Below are 22616 nucleotides of genomic sequence, written 5' to 3'. Positions count from 1 at the left end.
GAGAATTCCATGGACAGAGAAGCCTGGTAGCCTACAGTCCATGGGGTCACTAAGAGTCAGACACGACTGAGCGACTTCACTTTCACTGAACACTAAATTAAAGACCATAAAAGCTCAACAACATTCTCAACTAAAGGAAATGTTATTCCCCTATATAAACCAAGTGATAGCTGCTAATTTACTATCCTATCAATGTAAACTCCCTGACTGAGCTTTGTAACATTCCACAAACTCCATTTTATTTGTCTAACTAATTCTCTGTAATTCAAGGATCAGTTGTCTGTCCCAACATTTCAATCTAATTTGCAGGCCCTTCAAATCCTATTTCCCACACTTGGAGTGCTCTCTTTTCTGTCTATTCAAACTCTATCTATACAACCTGTGTGTGTATGCTTAGTTGCTCAGTTGTGTCAGACTCTTTGCTACGCCATGGACTGTAGGCCACCAGGCTCCTCTGTCCATGGGGAGAGATTCAGGCAAGAATACTGGAGTGGGTTGCTGTGCCCTACTTCAGGGGATCTTTCCAGCCCAGGTCTCCTGCACTGCAAGCAGATTCTTAACCATCTGAGCTACTCTCTCTAAATTCCAAGAATATTTACATGGCATACAGCTATACTTACTGTTGGGCATCACTATTTTTTATATAGTTTTGTCTTCCCAATTAGCCTCTAAACTTCTTATAGAGCAGCAATTATTCCACATGCTTCCTCACAGTATTTTCCAGAATATATGGCACAATTCTTTATACAAAGTAGGAAATAAGCCAGTCTTTAACCCAGTTCTTTGTTAATCAAGGTTTCAAAGTTGATAAAAGAAAACTTTTTTACTACTTCACTGAGGACATTCTTAAAGAGAAATGATGTTTTTTCTTTGATTGCAAAATGGTATATACCATATATACAATGTATTATTAATTTGGTGACACTGTTTTGGTTTGTGCTAAGGTGCCAGTAATTTACCCAGCCGATTTTGCAACATCAATGTGAATGCTAACACAGTTTTTAAAAAATGGCAAATGAAGTCTTATTCTTTTTTATAATTATTGTGAAAATAACAGTCCCTAAAGTTATCTCAGGATCTCCTAGGGATCCACACACTGTATTTTCAGATACCCTGCCTTACGACTTTCATTATCTTGCAGAACTCATGTTGAGAAGAGCTGCTCCAATATTACAATTAACACTGACAATGGTGAGCATAATGTATTAATTTCTTAATCATTCTTCCTATTAACATTAATTTGCTATTTGAGATATGAAAATTTCTGTGACTTTCTTCCTATATTAACAAAGACCTTTCTAATAAGTTCTTTAACCTGTAGAGGACAACACTGTAATCTTCTAATTTCCTTATCTGTTCTAGGCCATTTACAGTGAATATACAAAAGTAGCAAAGTCTAATAAACATAAAAGGGACTCAAAAGCACTGGGTAAGATATTATATGAAGGTGTGAAGTCTTTTTCCACTTTAAAATTTTATAACAAGTTAATTTCTTGCTCAAGTGTCTCTTTCCTACTGATAATTAGAACATAGGGTATTATTCTTACATATATTAAAAAAAAACAAAGAAACCATTATATTGTACTATGATACAACCACGTCTTCCCCAAGCTATTTATTAATACAAATGTCTCAGTAGTTAAGTTTCTCTGGCTTTTCCTTTGAAATATGAGTGCACAGGTTTTACAACAGAAATATGTAAAATGATAAGTAGGAGTCCTAAATCTTAACACCTTGCAGCCTTCAGTTCAGTTCAGTCGCTCAGTCTTGTCCAACTTTTTGCGACCCCATGAATTGCAGCATGCCAGGTCTCCCTGTCCATCACCAACTCCCAGAGTTCACCCAAACTCATGTCCATTAAGTTGGTGATGCCATCTTGCCATCTCATCCTCTGTCGTCCCCTTCTCCTCCTGCCCCCAATCCCTCCCAGCATCAGAGTCTTTTCTAATGAGTCAACTCTTCGCGTGAGGTCGCCAAAGTATTGGAGTTTCAGCTTTAGCATCAGTCCTTCCAATGAACACCCAGGACTGATCTCTTTTAGGATGGACTGGTTGGATCTCCTTGCAGTCCAAGGGACTCTCAAGAGTCTTCTCCAACACCACAGTTCAAAAGCATCAATTCTTCAGCGTTTAGCTTTCTTCACAGCCCAACTTTAACACCCATACATGACCACTGGGAAAAGCCATAGCCTTGACTAGACGGACCTTTGTTGGCAAAGTAATGTCTCTGCTTTTGAATATGCTATCTAGGTTGGTCATAACTTTCCTTTCAAGGAGTAAGCATCTTTTAAAGCTTTAATTCAACTTCTCGTTTGATCATTATGAAAATTGTGAGAATCAGCTACCCGAGCAAGAGCTGAGGAATCTGACTTTTAATAAAATTAAACCTATTATTCAGTAAAGAATGAAAAGTTTTACAATGTTTTTCTATTAGTCTATAGCAGTAACATGTCAAATCAACCTTCCTCCAGTGTTTGCACATTTTAAATGTACACTAAAGCTTCCAGTTCTTAGTGAATTAGAAATTTGCTAATTTTAATACTCTAAATTAGAGAATAATCTTAGAGAATAATTTTTAAAATAAATTCATTAGGTCTATGACTATTTTTTATTATTTGTCATCAAAGTTAATATAAGAAACAGGACTACTATATAGTAAAAACCCAAACCTAAGTTATAAACATTAAATATGTCCTTAACTTACCTAGCAGCTTGAACTGCACTTAATTGAATTCCTTGGTTATCACTGGACGCATTCTATTAAAAAAAAACAATTTTTGATGCAGATACACAATAATTAGTTGACAAATACAAGAAATATGAATGAGGGTGGGGGAGGGGAAATCAACTTACTTGAACTATAGCTTCTAGAGAGGTATTTTGCTAGGAAAAAGTTAGAGAAAATTAAGTTAAAAATTCACCTTGTAATTCTGTATTTATGTAAAAATCACAGAATTTTTAAATTACCAGAATAACAATAACTTACCACTCTATAATCACCATCTATGTCAGAGTCTTCACAGATATCTTCATGTGGTACATTCCTCCTCTTTAAGAGATGTTCATCTCTTTTATTCTTAAAAAAATAGAACTTCAGTTAAATTTTAAAACGCTAAGTAGTTTCACATAAAAATTAGACAATCCTGTGCCTACAAAAAATAAAGTGACTTTTCAAAGTAAAATGCAAATGCAGACAATTAAACCAAATTGTGAATTAAACATGTAAGCAACACCTATTTGAGCCCCCAAACTCCAAACATTACATTTTTAATGAACTGTGAACAATGTAAAAACAAACTAAAAACAAAAACGAAAAAAAACTAATTTGATTAAAAAAAGATAAGAATAGAGTTTAAGCCAGAACCAAACATACATATTTATTTAAAAGTACTGAACCATTTTATACATCATCTGGGAGCTCCTCTTTATCACCTAAAAGCAAAGTCAAAGCAAAAGTTGGCAGTTCAAAAATCAGACAAAAATTAACAATGTCTTACAAAAATTAAGGGCCACTTGAATTTCACTAAAATGTTCAGGACAAATTTTAAAATATATTCTCAACTAACCTACTTTAATACTTGAAAAGTTGACAAAATTTTTAAATACCAAGCTCCTTTTATGGAGTAAATTATTGTAAATAGCAAAACTATTTAGTATAACTATGACATATACCTTACATAAACCATTTAAAATTACAGAAGAAAAAACTGTTAGATAATGTTTACCTCTATTTTAGATAGTTGACAAAATGCACCTTGCCAACTTCAACAGTTGTCAAATTTAGTCAATATCTCCATTTTCAAAGAAAAAAGAAACACTCATTTAAGCACTTGAGATTCATATACATTTGCTAATTTCTCTATATATGGCTGCTGTAATTATACTTGAAAGTACACAATATTAATCAGACTCACCTTTCTTAATTCAACTACAACTTCATTTCGTTGTCTTCTCATAGTCTACAAGAAATTAAAGAAAATTGTTTAAAAAAAAAAATCACCTCAAATTCCATCACCCAGAGAAAACTGCTATTAACACTTTGATGTACACCCCCTAATCTTTCCTTCTAGTCATATATATAAAGTTATATTCTACTCCTAATAAAGATTATATGATGATTTCCTATCTTCATTTCATATTCACATTCTTCAATACTGAAAATCTCTTTGAAATTATTACTGCAACTATAATATTGGATATATCATAAAAGTTTGAAACTGTAACACAGGAATTATTAAAAACATAAAGGTACAAAGAATAATCCATAATCTCACCCCCTGTAAGAATTCCTTATTTAAAAAGTAATATATGTACAAGGTAATCTCACTGCCATATGAACCCCCTATTTAAAAAGGAATATATGTACAAGGTTAGTAAACTGAATTGCTTTAAAAAAGGAGGGTGGGGGAGGGGGTGAAAACCTTCCTGACAATTCACAGCCTCTTTCTTTAAAAATACACTTAGCTAGGTTTACTATGATTCTGATACACTTATTCTGTTCTTTACCTTATTTTTATTTATTTAAAGATCTGGAAGATCTTTCATGATGGTATATGCAGATATATTTTATTCTTCCGAAGAAGCACATAATTATTCTATCACATATTGTAACCATTCTGTTTTTTAACGTTTTTTTCTCACTTTAAAGTTACCTAACACATGGATACATGTTCACTGTAAAACATTCAGACATTCAGAAACGATACCAATTCACATTATATATAGGACCGCCTCATTCTTTCTAATAACTGCATATGCCAAGACATATTAAGTGGAGAGAGCAATTCATGAAGTAATAGTTAAAATGTCTAATAAATACATCAAACATATCTGAAACCAAAACTTTTGACCTTTAACAGTTAAACATATGTTCTACCCCATCTCACATGGTTCATATGAGGGTGAGATTATGAGTTCTTTTACCCTTAGTATTTTTGTATTTTTATAAGCTTTATGTTACTGTTTAAAAATTTGCAATATATCCAATACTCCAGGTCTATTAATAATTTCAAAGAGAATTTCAGCAAATGGCAACTCCATCCTTCCAGTTGCACAGATCAAATTATATATTAAAGCCATCCCTAATTCTTCTTTTTCTCTCATATTATACACTCAATTTGTTAGCAAATCATATTGGTTCAATCATCAAAAACTTTTCTGAAATACAACTACATATGATGATTTCTCTGCCACTCTCTGATCCAACTCACCATTATCTCTCCTCTAGATAACTGCAACTCCTAACTTGCATCCCTCTCTCTGTACTCGCTCTCCATCTTTCTTCCAGTCCATTATTATCACAGCAACCAAAGTAATCCTCATAGGGAGTCTTGATTTTTGTGTGCCACAGACTTCTTTGGCAGCCTAGTGCAATCAATGGCCACCTTCTCAGACTGTTGCGGTTACTCAGTTGCTAAGTCGTGTCTGACTCTTTACGACCCTATGAACTGTGCCAGGCTTTCTTGTCCTGTATCTCCTTGAGTTTGCTCAAATTCACATCCACTGAGTTGGTGAGGCAATCCAACGAACTCATTCTCTGTGGCCCCCTTCTCCTCCTGCTCTCAATATTTCCCAGCATCAGGGGCTTTTGAGTTGGATCTTGGCATCGGGTGGCCAAAGTATAAGAGTTTCAGCATCAGTCCTTCCAATGGATATTCAGGACTGATTTCTTTTAGGACTGACCACTCTGATTTCCTTGCAGTCCAAGAGATTTTCAAAAGTCGTCTTCAGCACCACAATTAAAAAGCATCAGTTCTTCAGTGCTCAGCCTTCTTTATGGTCTAATAACTCTCACATCTGTACACAACTACTGGAAAAAAACACAGCTTTGACTATACAGACCTTTGCTGGCAAAGTGATGTCTTTGGTTTTTAACACACTGTATAGGTTTATCATAGCTTTTCTTCCAAGAAGCAAGTGTCTTAATTTCACGGCTGCAGTCACCAGTAATTCTGGAGCCCAAGAAAATAAAATCAGTCACTATTTTCATTGCTTCTTCATCTATTTGCCATGAACTGATGGGACTGGATGCCATGATCTTAGCTTTTGGAAATGTTGAGTTTTTTCTTTTTTAAAAAAATATAAATTTATTTATTTTAATCGGAGGCTAATGTTGAGTTTTAAGCCAGCTATTTCACTCTTTCACCCTTATCAAGAGGCTCTTTAGTTCCTCTTTGCTTCCTGCCATAAGAGTGGTGTCATCTGCATATCTGCAGTTATTGATATTTCTCCCAGCAATCTTGATTCCAGCTTGTGCTTCATCCAGCCCAGCATTTCACATGATGTACTCTGCATAGAAGTTGAATAAGCAGGGTGACAATATACAGCCTTGACATAGTCTTTCCCCAATTATGAACCAGTCTGTTGTTTCATGTCCAGTTCTGTTGCTTCCTGACCTGCACACAGGTTTCGCAGGAGGCAGGTCAGGTGGTATGGTATTCCCATCTCACAGTTTGTTGTGATCCACACAGTCAAAGGCTTTTGTGGAGTCAATGAAACAGAAGTAGATGTTTTTCTGGAATTCTCTTGCCTTTTCTATGACCCAACAGATGTTGGCAATTTGATCTCTAGTTCCTCTGCTTTTTCTAAACCCAGCTTGTTCATCTGGAAGTTCTTGATTCATGTACTGCTGAAGCCTAGCTTGAAGGATTTTGAGCATTATCTTGCTAACACGTAAAATGAGCACAATCATACAGTATTGCCCTTCTTTGGGACTGGAATGAAAACTCACCTTTTCCAGTCCTGTGGCCACTGCTGAGTTCTCCAAATTTGCTGACATACTGAGTGCAGCATGTCATTAAATCATCTTTTAGGATGTTAAAATAGCTCAACTGAAATTCCATCACCTCCACTAGCTTTGTTTGTAATAATGCTTCCTAAGGTTCACTTGACTTCACACTTCAGGATGTCTGGCTCCAGACGAGTGACCACACCATTGTGATTATCTGGGTCACTAAGACCTTTTTTTGTATAGTTCTGTGTATTCTTGTCATCTCTTCTTAATCTCTTCTTCTGTTAGGTCCTTGCCATTTCTGTCCAAATGTTCCCTTGGTAGCTCCAATTTTCTTCAAGAGATCTCTAGTCTTTCCCTTTCTATTGTTTTCCTCTATTTCTTTGCACTGCTCACTTAGGGCTTTCTTATCCTCCCTGCTATTCTCCGGAACTTAGATAGCGGTTTTAAATATAGAAATGAAATATGGACTATTACAAAAAAAGCCAATTAAACGTATTGTTCCCAAAATATAGAAAACATGAAACAACAAACTGTAATACATATGCTTCATTGTCATATCAAATGGAAACTAGCAGTTCCATAATAATTACTATACTTTCAAAGTAATGATCATGAATGGTATTTCAGGATATCTTGCAACAAAACTGATTTTTATAGGTGGTAACAAAAATCACAGGTTACTTTAATAAATATGGAGGTTTATTGGCTACATTATTAACTGAATGAAATACTCTTTCAGTTAGAAAGTTACGTGAAAACAAGGATGCTCTTTTTTTTTTTCTAAGTTCCCAGGTTTTCTTGAATTCTACCCATAGACTTCATGGGAAGAAAGACTCAGTAAAGAAACCCTTTCTAAAAAGTCAATCAGATCATTTTACTCCCCTCTTCAAAACCACCCAATGGTTTTCCACTTTGGAGTAGATGCCAAATCACGGCAATGGCTTCAGCATTCCCATCTCATCCCCTCCCTGGTTACCACCTCCTATATCTCAACTCCTATGATTCTCTCCATCCATTCTGCTGTATCCTCACTAACTTCACTATTCTTCTAACACACTGGAAATTCTCTCTTCAAGGCATTTTCTAACATACCATATAGCAACTACAAGAAAATGGACTTTAGAAATAAACTGATTGGGTTTAATTTTCAGCCATAATACTTGTTACCATGCCTCAGTTTCCTCATCTATACAATGGGGATTAATAAAAACACACACACACAAAAAAACCCATCTATGGGCTTGTGTGGTAGCTCAGTGGTACAGAACCCACCTGCCAATGCAGGAGACAAGGGTTCAATCCCTGGGTCGGGAAGATTCCTGGGAGAAGGAAATGGCAATCTACTCTAGTATTCTTGCCTATGAAATCTCATGGACAGAGGAGCCTGGCAGGCTCCAGTGCATGGGATTGCAAAAGAGTTGGACATGACTTAGCAACTGAAGAACAGTAACAAAAATACCTACATCAAAGGATTACTGTAAGGATTAAACAAACACATATAAAGTACATAAAATTTCTGGCACATAGTGCACTACTTATTATTGCTATTGTTATATCCTCAGGCTGTAATGCTCTTCCCTCAATATCTGCAGTGTTCACTCATCTTCGAGTGCTTCAAATGTCACCTCCATGATGAGGTCTTCCTCTTCCTAACTATCCAGCAACTATACATCTATATATCTGGGTACTGGGCTTCTCCGTCTTATTTTTCTCCATGGCCCTTACAACATTTTAATATACTATGTAAAACTTTTTTTGCTTATTGTCCCCTTCCTCCCCTAGAATATATGTTCTATATATTAGGAATAACATGAGGAATAAATATTATTCCTTCTCAAAATGTACTGATCTTAAATGTGTGGAAATCTTTACCTCATTTTTGACCAAATCAATTTATCCCATCTTTGTTTAAGTGATCATTTGAGCTTTGGTAAAGCTATGGAATTTAAAAATATGACAACTGAAAATACTAATAAGTATTAGTATTGTATAGTATGCTGCAAATGAGTAAAAACAATTGGCCAAATATTATGATAAGACGTTCAATATTCACCATGGTTCAATCATTACAGCCTTCAGAGGTAAGAAGAAGAAATCTTTCTTTTTGCAAATAAGGAAACTGAGGCTTAGAAAAGTTAAATTACTTGACCAAGGCTACATGGCTAGAACTGTGACACCCAGTATTACAATTTAGAGCCTGTGTGCATGCTTAGTCACTCAACTGGGTCTGACTCTTTTTGACCCATGGGCTTCAGTCCGCGAGGCTCCTCTGTCTATGTGATTCTCCAGGCAAGAATACTGGAGTGGGTAGTCATTTCCTTCTCCAGAGGATCTTCCTGACCCAGGGATAGAACCCACATTTCCTGGATTTCAGGCAGTAAAGGATCCTTTACTGTCTGAGCCACCAGGGAGGCCCAAAATTCAGAGTTTCATACATAGCCAATTAACCACTAAGCGATACTGTCTCCCACAAGTCAAATAGAGTTCAAGCCAGTTTTTAGAGCCAATGGTTCATTCTAAAGCAGAAGCACCACTATCAAGACAATGGGCTTTTCACTGTATCACAATACTAAAACAATAAACAACTCAAGTAAACAGTAACAAAACACAATGCCCTATGTCTTACATACTGAAAATAAAACCTGCAAAATGTACTAAGGTTTGTCCAGGAAAAGGCAGACTTCTGAGGGACAGAGATTATTTCTAGTCTGCTTTCTCATCCCGTTTAAAGAAGTGGGATTAAGGTATAATCAACGGGCTGTAACTTCTTTTTAATAAAGCAAGCTATTAATAAATCCTAAACAACTGCTATATATACACAAAATTTCCCCTCATTTTAATCTATCTTATTTATTAAATTTAGAGTTTCTGATAATTTGAACCACTACTAAAGGATTTATCAAACTAATTTAGTACTACAGTTATGACATAAGCTTTGGGCTATTACTAGCCATAGAAACACACAAAATAAGAGAAGTGACAATTTTTTTCATAATAAAGCAAAAGAGATTTTTTTATTTAAGAGAATGATTGAGGTAAAGAGACAACTGAATGAAATAGTAGAAAGACATCCCATGCGCCAGTCTGGTAGCATTTACCATTTTTTTTTTTTTAATTGCAAAAAAAACAAATGTCTTAAAAGTAATATTAGATATTTACAAATCACAACCCCATCTCAAATCAAGGATTCTTTTCCCTGAGGTCACATGAAAGGGATACATAAAGTTTCTTTTTCTAAATTTTAACTTATTCTAAAGAGCAGTTTTTTACACACTACATACAAACATAATAGTTATGGAGTCACATGATTTACACTGATGCAGTAAGCTGTCAATCAGAATTCCAAAAGGCTGCCAAACTGGCCAAAGGCTTATTTATAGGCCAAAGACTATCTAAAGGACAAAGCCTGTAGAGGGTGCCTCCCTCCACCCCTCCTCCCCCAAAAAAGAGTAGATAGAGTTCAGGCTGATCTAATCACCCAGAATTTCTGTATTTTTTTGCTCATAATACAGCTTCAAAGTTCTAAATTCAGGCAAAAGGGGACAAGAAATTGCCAAAAAATTCAAACAAGTGAATCTTAGAGAACACAGAACTTTCATTTAGAAGGAATGTGGTTCTTAAAATTAACAAATAATTACTGTATGTCCATTACTGAGCTAGGTTCTAGGGATTAAATACTTTCTCTGCTCTAATGGGGTGTAGGGTATAGTACTTTCTTTCTAATTCATGGCTATTTAATTTCTAAGTCACCTTTATCAATGTACAGTTTTCTTTAAAAACTATTAATCTAAAGTGAAGCCACTCAGTCGTGTCCGACTCTGCGACCCCATGGACTGTAGCCCGCCAGGCTCCTCCATTCATGGGATTCTCCAGACAAGAGTACTGGAGTGGGTTGCCATTTCCTTCTCCAGGGGATCTTTCTGACCCAGGGATCGAACCTGGGTCTCCCGCACTGTAGGCTGACGCTTTACCATCTGAGCCACCAGGGAAATCCAGTCACTGGTATTAATCTAAGATATGGTAGTATAACAACATACTGTATGAAACTTAAATGTTTAAAGAAAATTCTAAAGTTAGTCATTCAAGAGATAACGAATATAATTCTTTGACTTTACATCATCTAGCCTGTCATTTTTACCCTAGAATATTGATGGTTAGGTAATAGCACAAGAAAGAAAAAGAATAAAAAAACTTATCAGCGTAAGATATTTTGTGAAGAGATGAAATATATTTTAAAACAGGATTGTGATAGTCAGCACAACTCTGAAAATCTGCTATAAATAATTAAATTGTACACCTAAAATGGATGAGGTTTATGCAAAGTAAGCTATATCCCAGTAATTTTTAAAAAGTTAAACACACACACATCCTCCCCACAACATGGATTCTACTGAATGACCACTTTAAGCCTGCTAAAAAGCATACACTCAACCATCCAAATATTTATTAATCATCTATATGCCAAGCACTAGAAATACAAAGATGGACTGGACATAGTATATCCATGGCCTTAAGAAGCTAGTATTCTTATGGCAGAGAAATATGATTTAATAAAATAGTAATAAGGCCTAACATTTAGCAAACATTGGGTGCCAAACACCATTCCAAACAGGTTACTTGACTTTATTCATTTAAATATATGCAATGTGTTATAACATGCAAACTGATCTGAGCAGCAGGAAGACTATGTAATAAAGATGAAGTATAAACTGAATCTTTAAGATTGAATTGAAATTTGGTTACAGACAGGCATTCCAGGTAGAAAATACAGCATATACAAAAACAGAGATGCATAAAAGATGTCATGTGCAAGATCTGTTGAAGAACATGAGAAGCCACGAACAGAAAGGTAGGCAAGAAGTTAAATCAGTCATGACAGGAAACACTGACCTACACAACATTTCAGGGAAAAGTGAGTTACTACTGTTTTCAACCTCAATAACCATTACATCCTAAACATACTCCATAAGGACAACAGCTCTTTAACCCAATAAATGCAGTAAATTGAATGTGAAAGATAAAATAACTATAAAAAATCTGTCTTCCATTCTTTACCTATTTCTCCTCTTCTCACTTCCACCTGTTGATCTCTGCAGCAGCAGTCATTACGGTGCTTATTTATTTCCTAGCAATAAATTGCAAGTTCACATTTCAACTTTACAATAAAAAGTTAAATGCTTAACACTAAATGCTTCCTCTGTGGACTTATTTCTCAGTGATAAATAATAGGAGCAGTATGAGAGAAAAGTTCTTATTAGCACTACTAGTGATAGGCAAGTCTTCACAAGCAGAATCAAGTTCTTATCTCTGCCAAGTATAAAGATGAATGCAGATTCAGTACAAGAGAAGTTTAAAAGTAAATTCATAGTAGGAGGCCACATGAAAGCTTGGCAAGTTTTTGGAGCAGTTTTAAGAAACAATTCTAACCTACAGATACTATACTTTAAAATGATCCACATCTAAATTGTAAGCATTGAAATTTATTAGTACATGAATGTAAACTCTAAGGAAAGACATTAGAGTTTCATTATTTACTCAATATTCAAATAAGGAAATAGATTAAATTCAAAAGTTATATTTGGAAAAGTCAGAAAATAAAGGTAAGAAGAATACAAAAAAGTTGAATTTCTGAAGTTTTCTATATTCACCTATCTTGTACAAGTGAATCAAATTCACTTGATCGAACTGCCAAAGTCCACTGGATCATTGAAAAAGCAAGAGAGTTCCAGAAAAATATACACTTCTGCTATATTGACTACGCTAAAGCCTTCGACTGTGTGGATCATAACAAACTGGAAAATTCTTAAAGAGATGGGAATAGCAGACCACTTGACTTGCCCCCTGAGAAATCTATATGCAGGTCAAGAAGCAACAGTTAGAACTGGACATGGAGCAACAGACTGGAGAGTGAAAAAGTTGGCTTAAAGCTCAACATTCAGAAAACTAAGATCATAGCATCCGGTCCCATCACTTCATGACAAACAGATGGGGAAACAATAGAAACAGTGACAGACTTCATTTTGGGGGGCTCCAAAATCACTGCAGGTGGTTGACTGCAGCCATGAAACTAAAAGATGCTTGCTCCTTGGAAGAAAAGCTATGACCAACCTAGAGAGCATATTAAAAAGCAGAGACATTACTTTGCCAACAAAGGTCTGTCTAGTCAAGGATATGGTTTTTCCAGTAGTCATGTATGGATGTGAGCTGGACTATAAAGAAAGCTGAGCACCAAAGAATTGATGCTTTTGAACTGTGGTATTGGAGAAGACTCTTGAGAGTCCCAGTTCATCCTAAAGGAAATCAGTCCTGAATATTCGTTGCAAGGACTGATGCTGAAGCTGAAACTCCAATACTTTGGCCACTTGATGTAAAGAACTTACTCAGTGGAAAAGACCCTGATGCTGGGAAAGATTGAAGGTGGGAGGAGAAGGGGACAACAGAGGATGAGATGGTTGGATGGCATCACTGACTCAATGGACATGAGTTTGAGTAAGGTCCGGGAGTTGGTGATGGACAGGGACGCCTGGCATGCTGCAGTCCATGGGGTTGCAAAAGAGTCAGACATGAATGAGTAACTGAACTGAACTGATCTTGTACAAGGGGCTTCCCTGGTGGCTCAGACAGTAAAATATCTGCCTGCAATGCGGGAGACCTGGGTTCAATCTATGGGTTGGGAAGATTCCCTGGAGGACAGCATGGCAACTCACTCCAATATTCCTGCCTGGAGAATCCCATGGACAGAGGAGCCTGGTGGGCTACAGTCCACGGGGTCACAAAGAGTTGGACAAAACTGAGCAACTAAGCACAACATCTTGTACAAGAGGTGTATACACACACATAGCAGAAGAGAAAACATATGAATACATATATGTCTTCTCCCAAGATGGGTTGCTATAATATGACTAAACTACTTTATCAGTATATGGCTACTAGTCCCATATTTGGTAGGGAAAGAAAAAAGGTTAAGAAATGACAAGTTTGGTGAGACACATAAAACCAACCCTCTCAAAAGATGGGAAATGCTGCAAGGTAAACTTACAGAATCACACAGAAAGTGATTAATGACAATGCAGAGAGAGACATGTTATACCAAACACATACATATTCAAATTTTACATGAGCAAAAGGGAAAGTACTCCCTTCTCTTTTATAATGAGACTGATCAAATCCTGGCAAGAATGATCATTTCTCTTCAAAGGTTTTGAGTACTTTATAGAAGAAATAAAATTTCAGGAAGTGACTGACAGGCTGAAGAGAACTTAACATATGGCAAAGACAGTGGAAAAAATTATGATGAACAGGAATCTAAACAAGGTTCAACCAAGTTAAGAAAGTCAACAGAACCTAAGCTTATCACACTGCTGAGTTAAATCTGCCTTCTCTGCTTATTTGTTGCATTCTCAGATGAGAAAACCAATTAGTTTTTTCCACTTACAAAACAGCATCTGATTAAAATAAAATATGAGGGATCTAAGAGATTAAGGAGTATTTTCCTTGTATAGCGCATGAATATAATCAAAGTCATGGTTTTGTTACAGAAAAATCTACACAAAAAGCATTATAGGATTTTACAACTGGAAAAAATAGAAATCAACTGTCTCATTTTATACAACGACTTGTCCAAGAACAATAAGCTCAGATTATCCTGGTCTCAGACCAATGTTCTTTATACTAGATCATACTACTTTTTCATTCTAGGTCTGCTTCTGTGGCATCTCTCTTCAAATAAGCTACTTTTCCTTCTTTTTCCTCAGTATTTTCAAAATAGTAATTTTTCTTTGTGAACTAAAGTTCAAAGATTTTCACACTGCCAACAGAAAAACTTCACTAGAAGGCAAATCACTGAATTACTTCACTAAAACATCATTTGAGAAACATTAACTCTAATAATGTTCCCATACTAAACAGATGTGTACATCTACACAGAAAGCCAGTCATTCACTCAACAAATGTTTACTGATCACTATGTACCACAAACTGTTTTCAGAGTTAAGGACATAGCAGGGAACAAAAGGACACAAATCTCGTCTTCATGGAACCTAGTGTGGGAAAGACAATGAATAAAAACTAAAATACATAGTATGTTAGATAGTGAAAAATATTATAGAGAAAAAATATAAAGTCAAGAAGGGGGCTATTTTTAAGTAAAGACCTTAAGATGAGTGAGCAAGCCATGTGGGTAATTTGGCAGAAAGTATTCAAGGCAGAGGAATTAGCAAATAAAAAATGACATGAGAGGAAAGAAAAGCAAAGAGTCCAGCTGGCTGATATGCAATGAATTAAGGAGCAGGAAATGGTGGCCACTGTAAAGATTTTGGCATTTACTTAGTGAGGCAGAAAGTCACTGATGGGTTTTGAGCAAAGGGAGACATACGGACAGGAATAGAATCATTCCAGCTACTGTGTTGGGAATATACCATAGCTATAGAATTCCAGTAAAAGATGATAGTTTGGAGCACAGCAGTGGAGATCATGAGATGTGGATTCTGAAGACTGAACCTACAAATGTGCTAATTAATGGGATGGATAAGACTGGGAAGAGAGGAAACAATAAGAGCTAGAAGGTTTCTGGTCCAAGTAAGTCGAAGACAGAACTACCATTTACCGAGATGGGGCAGACTGAATGATGAGCAGGTTTAGAGGGTAATATCACTTTTGAAAATGCTAAGCTGAACATGCTTGTAATTAATCAAAATGAGACATCAAGCAGTCAATTGAGCAGAGGGTTCAAGGAAGAAGTTAGGACTAAAAACATCAACTTAAAAAGCTGGCTGTGTATAAACTGTATTTAAAACTAGGTGATCTGATAATTATCTATGGAATGAACACAGCTTCAGGCACTCTAAGGGGTAGAAGACTAAGACTCAGTGAGACAGAAGAAAATAGGAATCTGTGCAAATCTGGAATCAAGTAAAAAAATTATTTTTTCAAGGACACATACACAATTAACTATGTCAAATGCTGGTTTTAGGGAAAATAAGATGATGACTGAGAACCATCAGATTATTGTATACTTACTTTGTAATATGGCTCAACATCATAGAAACAATACCTGCACCCCAAATCTACTATGAATTCTGGTCTGTTCCTGTTATCCTTTACTGCCATTTCTGGGAACTTAAAAGCTTCTAATCCACATCTCCTTTACTGTGCTACAGTACTGTATGTGAGTAAGTCACAGAACTTTTAAAGGTGAGCTCTGGTCTCTACAAAACACAGATTTCTTCAAATGAAAATAAACCTCACTCCCCAGCCCGTCCTTGTTCTCTTAAGTGACTGTGCAGGCATTCTTATTTCTGAGTAGGTCACACTAGTTTAGGAAAAGACTAAATTTGTGTAAATACCGGTTCTTCCTCTCAATGTAGTCAATGACGTAGATTACATTTTAACATATATTCCCAAATTAGTCACTTCTGTAAGAATGAAGTTATTTTAAAAAATGTCAATTAAAACTCCATATCTGGGTTGGGAAGATCCCCTGGAGAAGGGAAAGGCTACCCACTCCTCTATTCTGGCCTGGAGAATTCCATGGACTGTATAAATCCAAGGGGTTGCAGAGTCAAACACAACTGAGCGACTTTCATTTTCTTCTTTCCATACCTACTAAACAACAATTCCCTATTTCCTTTTTGCCCCAGCAACCATTAAATTACTTTCTGTTTCTATGAATTTTGCTATTATTCAGTTCAGTTCACTTCAGTCACTTAGTCGTGTCAAGACTCTTTGCAACCCTGTGGACTGCAGCACACCACGTCTCCCTGTTCATCACCAACTCCTGGAGTCCACCCAAACCCATGTCCATTGAGTCAGTGATGCCATCTAATCATCTCATCCTCTGTCGTCCCCTTCTCCTCCTGCCTTCAATCTTTCCCAGCACCAGGGTCTTTTCCAGTGAGTCAGTTCTTCGCATCATGTGGCCAAATTATTAAGAGTTTCAGCTTCAACATCAATCCTTCCAATAAATATTCAGGACTGATTTCCTTTAGGATGGACTGGTTGGATCTCCTTGCAGTGCAAGGGACTCTCAAGAGTCTTCAACACCACAGTTCAAAGGCATCAATTCTTCAGCGTTCAGTTTTCTTTATACTCCAACTCTCACATTCATATATGACTACTGGAAAAATCCTAACTTTGACTAGATGGACCTTTGTTGGCAAAGTAGTGTCTCTGCTAATATGCTGTCTGGGTTGGTCATAACTTTTCTTTCAAGGAGCAAGCATCTTTTAATTTCATGGCTACAGTCATCATTAGAAGTGATTTTGGAGGCCCCCAAAATAAAATCTGGAACTGTTTACACTGTTTCCCCATCTATTTGCCATGAAGTGATGGGACCAGATGCCATGACGTCAGTTTTCTGAATGCTGAGTTTTAAGCCACCTTTTCCACTCTTCTCTTTCCCTTTCATCAAGAACCTCTTTAGCTCTTCTTTGCTTTCTGCCATAAGGGTGGTGTCATCTGCATATCTGAGGTTATTGAGATTTCTCCTGGCAGTCTTCACTCCAGCTTGTGCTTCTTCCAGCCCAGCGTTTCTCATGATATACTCTGCATATAAGTTAAATAAGCAGGGTGACAATATACAGCCTTGACGTACTCCTTTCCCGATTTGGAACCAGTCTGTTGTTCCATGTCTGGTACTAGCTGTTGATTCCTGACCTGCATACAGATTTCTCAAGAGGCAGCCCAACTGGTCTGGTATTCCCATCTCTTGAAGAATTATACACAGTTTGTTGTGATCCACACAGTCAAAGGCTTTGGCAAAGTCAACAAAGCAGAAATAGATGTTTTTCTGGAACTCTCTTGCTTTTTCAATGATCCAACGGATGTTGACAATTTGATCTGTGGTTCCTCTGCCTTTTCTAAAACCAGCTTGAACATCTGGAAGTTCATAGTTCATGTACTGTTGAAGCCTGGCTTGGAGAATTTTGAGCATTACTTTAATAGCGTGTGAGATGAGTGCAATTGTGCAGTAGTTTGAACATTCTTTGGCATTGCCTTTCTTTGGGATTCGAAGGAAAACCGACATTTCCCAGTCCTGTGGCCCCTGCTGAGTTTTCCAAATTTGCTGGCATACTGAGTGCAGCACTTGCACAGCACCATCTTTTAAGATCTGAAATAGCTCAACTTGAATTCCATCACCTCCACTAGCTTTGTTCATAGTGATGCTTTCTAAGTCCCACTTGACTTTGCATTCCAGGATGTCTGGCTCTAAGGGAATGATCATACCATCATGATTATCTGGGCCATGAAGATCTTTTTTGTACTGTTCTTCTGTGTATTCCTGCCCCCTCTTAATATCTTCTGCTTCTGTTAGGTCCATACCATTTCTGTCCTTTATTGAACCCATCGTTGCATGAAATGTTCCCTTGGTATCTCTAATTTTCTTGAAGAGATCTCTAGTTTTTCCTTTTCTATAGTTTTCCTCTATTTCTTTGCACTGATCACAGAGGAAGGCTTTCTTATCTCTTCTTGCTATTTTTTGGAACTCTGCATTCAGATGCTTATATCTTTCCTTTTCACAGCTATTTGTAAGGCCTCCTCAGAGAGCTATTTTGCGTTTATTGCATTTCTTTTTCTTGGGGATGGTCTTGATCCTTGTCTCCTGTATAATGTCAAGAACTTCCGTCCATAGTTCATCAGGCGCTCTATCAGATCTAGTCCCTTAAATCTATTTCTCACTTCCACTGTATAATCATAAGGGATTTGATTTAGGTCATACCTGAATGGTCTAGTGGTTTCCCCTACTTTCTTCAACTTAAGTCTGAATTTGGCAATAAGGAGTTCATGATCTGAGCCAGTCAGCTCCCGGTCTTATTTTTGGCGACTGTATAGAGCTTCTCCACCTTTTACCTAATATAAGTGGAATTATATTAATTTTTGCTCTTTGTGACTGAACATAATGGCCTCAAGTTTTATCCACATTGTAACATGTACTAGAATTTTCTTTCTTCTTAGGTCAGAATATTTCATTGTATGTGTATACCCCATTTTATTTGTCCATTCACCCACTGAACAACACATGGTTTGCTTCTATGTTTTGATTACTATAAATAATGCTGCTACAGATATTAAGTGTACAGATATATATTTCAAGTGTACAGATATCAAGTCTTTTCCAATTCTTTTGGGTATATTCCCAACCCAGAGGTAGAATTGCTGGGTCATATAGTAACCCTATTTTTAATTTTTTGAGGAATCATCATATCATTTCCCACAGTGGCTGAACCATTTTGCATTCTCCGCAACAGTGTACTAGAGTACGAATTTCTCCACATCTTCATCAACACTTATTTTGTTCCTTAAGCAGTCATTCTAATGGACATGAGGTGGTTTTCCACTGTGATTCTGATCTGCACTTCCTCAACAATTAGTAATGCTGAGAATCTTCCCATACGTTTGTTGTTCAGTTGCTAAGTCATCCCTGACTCTTTTCGTGACCCCATGGATTGCAGCCCACCAGAGTCCTCTTTCCATGGGATCTCCCAGGCAAGAATACTGGAGTGGGTTGCCATTTTCTTCTCCAGGGGATCTTTGACCCAGGGATCAAACTCGCATCTCCTGCATTGGCAGGCAGATTCTTTACCACCATCTGTATCTATTTTCCTTGGAGAAATGTTTATTCAAATCCTTTGTCCATTTAAAAATGGTTTTTTTGTTATTATCGAGTTGTTAATTCTGAAAGAGATGTGAATACCAGACCATCTGACCTGCCTCTTGAGAAATCTGTATGCAGGTCAGGAAGCAACAGTTAGAACTGGACATGGAACAACAGACTGGTTCCAAATAGGAAAAGCAGTACGTCAAGGCTGTATATTGTCACCATGCTTATTTAACTCATATGCAGAGCACATCATGAGGAACGCTGGACTGGAAGAAGCACAAGCTGGAATCAAGACTGCTGGGAGAAATATCAATAACCTCAGATATGCAGATGACACCACCCTTATGGCAGAAAGTGAAGAGGAGCTAAAAAGCCTCTTGATGAAAGTGAAAGAGGAGAGCGAAAAAGTTGGCTTAAAGCTCAACATTCAGAAAACGAAGATCATGGCATCTGGTCCTATCACTTCATGGGAAATAGATGGGGAAACAGTAGAAACAGTGTTAGACTTTATTTTTGGGGGCTCCAAAATCGCTGCAGATGGTGACTGCAGCCATGAAATTAAAAGACGCTTGCTCCTTGGAAGAAAAGTTATGACCAACCTAGATAGCATATTCAAAAGCAGAGACATTACTTTGCCGACTAGGTCCGTCTCGTCAAGGCTATGGTTTTCCCTGTGGTTATGCATGGATGTGAGAGCTGGACTGTGAAGAAGGCTGAGTGCTATAGAATTGATGCTTTTGAACTGTGGTGTTGGAGAAGACTCTGGAGAGTCCCTTGGACTGCAAGGAGATCCAACCAGTCCATTCTGAAGGAGATCAACCCTGGGATTTCTTTGGAAGGAATGATGCTGGGGCTGAAGTTCCAGTACTTTGGCCACCTCATGCGAAAAGCTGACTCACTGGAAAAGACTCTGATGCTGGGAGGGATTGGGGGCAGGAGGAGAAGGGGACGACCGAGGATGAGATGGCTGGATGGCATCACGGACTCAATGGACATGAATCTGAGTGAACTCTGGGAGATGGTGATGGACAGGGAGGCCTGGAGTGCTGCGATTCACGGGGTCGCAAAGAGTCGGACACGACTGAGCGACTGAACTGAACTGAAGAATTCTTTATATATTCAAGATATTAATCACATATTAGATATGCAAATATTTTCTCCCATTCTGCCAGCTGCCTTTTCACTATGTTGGCCAGGTCCTTTTATGTACAGAAATCTTCAAGTTTTATGTAATCCAATTTATCTATTTTCTCTTTTGTTACCTCTGCCTTTGGTGTCATATCCAAGAAATTACTGCTAAATCCATGTCGCGAAGCCTTTGTCCTATGTTTTCTTCTAACAGTTTTATGGTTTTGTCTTATATTTATGCCCTTGGTACATTTTGAGTTAATTTTTGTATATGGTGTTAGGTGAATGTCCCACTTCATTCTTTTGCTTGTGGATATCAAATTTTCTCAGCACCATTTGTTGAAAAGACTATCTTTTGAATGTCCATTGAACGCTCTTGATACCCTCACCAAAAATCATGTGCCCATATATGCAAGGGTTATTTCTGGGCTCCCCATTCTATTCCACTAGTTTATATGCCTGATTTTGTGCAAATACCACAGTTTTCACTACTGTAGCTTTGTATAATACTAAGTTTTAAAACCAAGAAGTATGACATCTCCAACTTTATCTCTTTTTTTCCCAAGATTATTTTTGGCTATTTAGGCCCATTAGATTCCATATAAATTTTAAGATGGATTTTTCTACAAATAACACAATTTAGATTTTGCTAGAAATTGCATTAAATCTGTAGATCACTTTGCGTAGTACTGACATTCAACAATAGTAAGTCTTTTAATCCATGAATACAGTTATGTCTCTATTTGTGTCCTCTTTAATTTCTTTTAGTAACATTTTACAGTTTCCCATGTTAAAGTTTTTCTTCTCATTGGTTAGTTTTATTCCTAAGCAATTTATTCCTTTCAATGCTATTGTAAATGGGTATGCCTCTCAATTTCCTTTTCATGTTGTTCCTTCTTAGTGTTTGTTAATTCTATATCCACAAGACTACGTTCCAGTGGTTCTCACCAAGGTGATTTTGTCACTTGTGAGACATTTGGCTATTTCTGGAGACAATTTTGATTTTTTACAACTTGCAGGTGGGAGGGAACAGATGGATATGTTACTGGCATCAAATGGACAGAGGCAAGGGATACTGCTAAATATTCTACAACGGGAAGTTTTCCACAACAAAGAATTATCTGGCTGAAGATGCTAACTGTGCCAAGGCTGAAAAACTTTGCTATATTCTAACTACAAACCCAAATTAAGGCCAAATATACTTGAAAAATGTACACAAGAAAAAACGCTTCAAAAGATAATAGCAGCAAGGTTATAGAGGATTATGTTATTTTTCCTATTTCAATTTCTACAATTACCATGCCATTACCATTCCAAGAGAAAAAAATTAACTTGATTTGAAAAAAAAATTTTCATTTAGTCGCTAATTTTAACCTTCAGAGTCCATGGCTTTTTGTTTATAAAGTTTCATTTGATTCCCAGAAATACTGTTAAGTGCTACTTATATGCCAGACTCTGTGATGAGAATTCAGAAGACAGTGGTGTACAAAACAGACAAGGTACATACTCTCAGGGAGCTTACAGACTGATGGGAGAAATGAACACTGAGTTAATACACTAACAAATTATGCTAGATATTCTTAAGGAAAACAACAGAGGGATTTAACTTTCAACCAGCTTGTTCAGGGATGGCCTCTTCAGGTAAACGATATTGAAGATTCAAAAGATGAGAAATAACGAAGCAGGTGAAGGAAAGGGGATGAAGGTGAAGGGAGTGGGGAGGGCGTGCTGACAGAAAGGCATGTGTAAAAGGCCTGAAGAGAGGACTATTGCTATGTTAGAGAAATTAAAAGATGAATGAGAGAATAGTAAGGGGAGATAATAAAAGAGAGAGGTAGAAGAAGGTGACACGCACCAAATGTGGCAAGGCCTTAAAGGTCTCAGTAAGGAGTTTGTAAGCTAAATGTGGTGGGATGCAACTGAAGTAGAGGAGTGTGACTGGATTTATTGATTTTGAAAGAATCACGCTGGTTTATTATGAATTAGAAAAGAGCAATAGCAGAAATAAGGCAACCACTGTGAATATGAGATAATGACAAGGTAACAATGATTTGCCCAAGATTTTAACAGTGAGGAGAAAGTTAACAGAAAAGTAAGAATGGAGTGACATTAACTAGTATCAAACTTAAAACATTATCTAAAAGAAACTTCTTTCCAG

General features: G+C 37.0%; 1 protein-coding gene across 1 annotated transcript in view; it reads right to left on the bottom strand.

The window, feature by feature from the left end:
• Positions 1 to 22616, bottom strand: part of KPNA4 (karyopherin subunit alpha 4) — a 60522-nt gene that overhangs the window by 26661 nt on the left and 11245 nt on the right. The window contains exons 2-5 of the mRNA XM_068986782.1: positions 3914 to 3958; positions 2986 to 3075; positions 2853 to 2882; positions 2704 to 2756 (exon numbers count right to left, since the gene is read on the bottom strand). Coding sequence (XP_068842883.1) covers positions 2704 to 2756; positions 2853 to 2882; positions 2986 to 3075; positions 3914 to 3958 — 218 coding nt within the window. The remainder of the gene's footprint in view (positions 1 to 2703; positions 2757 to 2852; positions 2883 to 2985; positions 3076 to 3913; positions 3959 to 22616) is intronic.

Source organism: Capricornis sumatraensis, chromosome 1 (assembly GCF_032405125.1).
Source record: "Capricornis sumatraensis isolate serow.1 chromosome 1, serow.2, whole genome shotgun sequence".
Lineage (NCBI taxonomy): Eukaryota > Metazoa > Chordata > Mammalia > Artiodactyla > Bovidae > Capricornis > Capricornis sumatraensis.
Note: the sequence above shows the minus strand (reverse complement) of the source record. Positions and strands in the feature narration are given on the sequence as shown.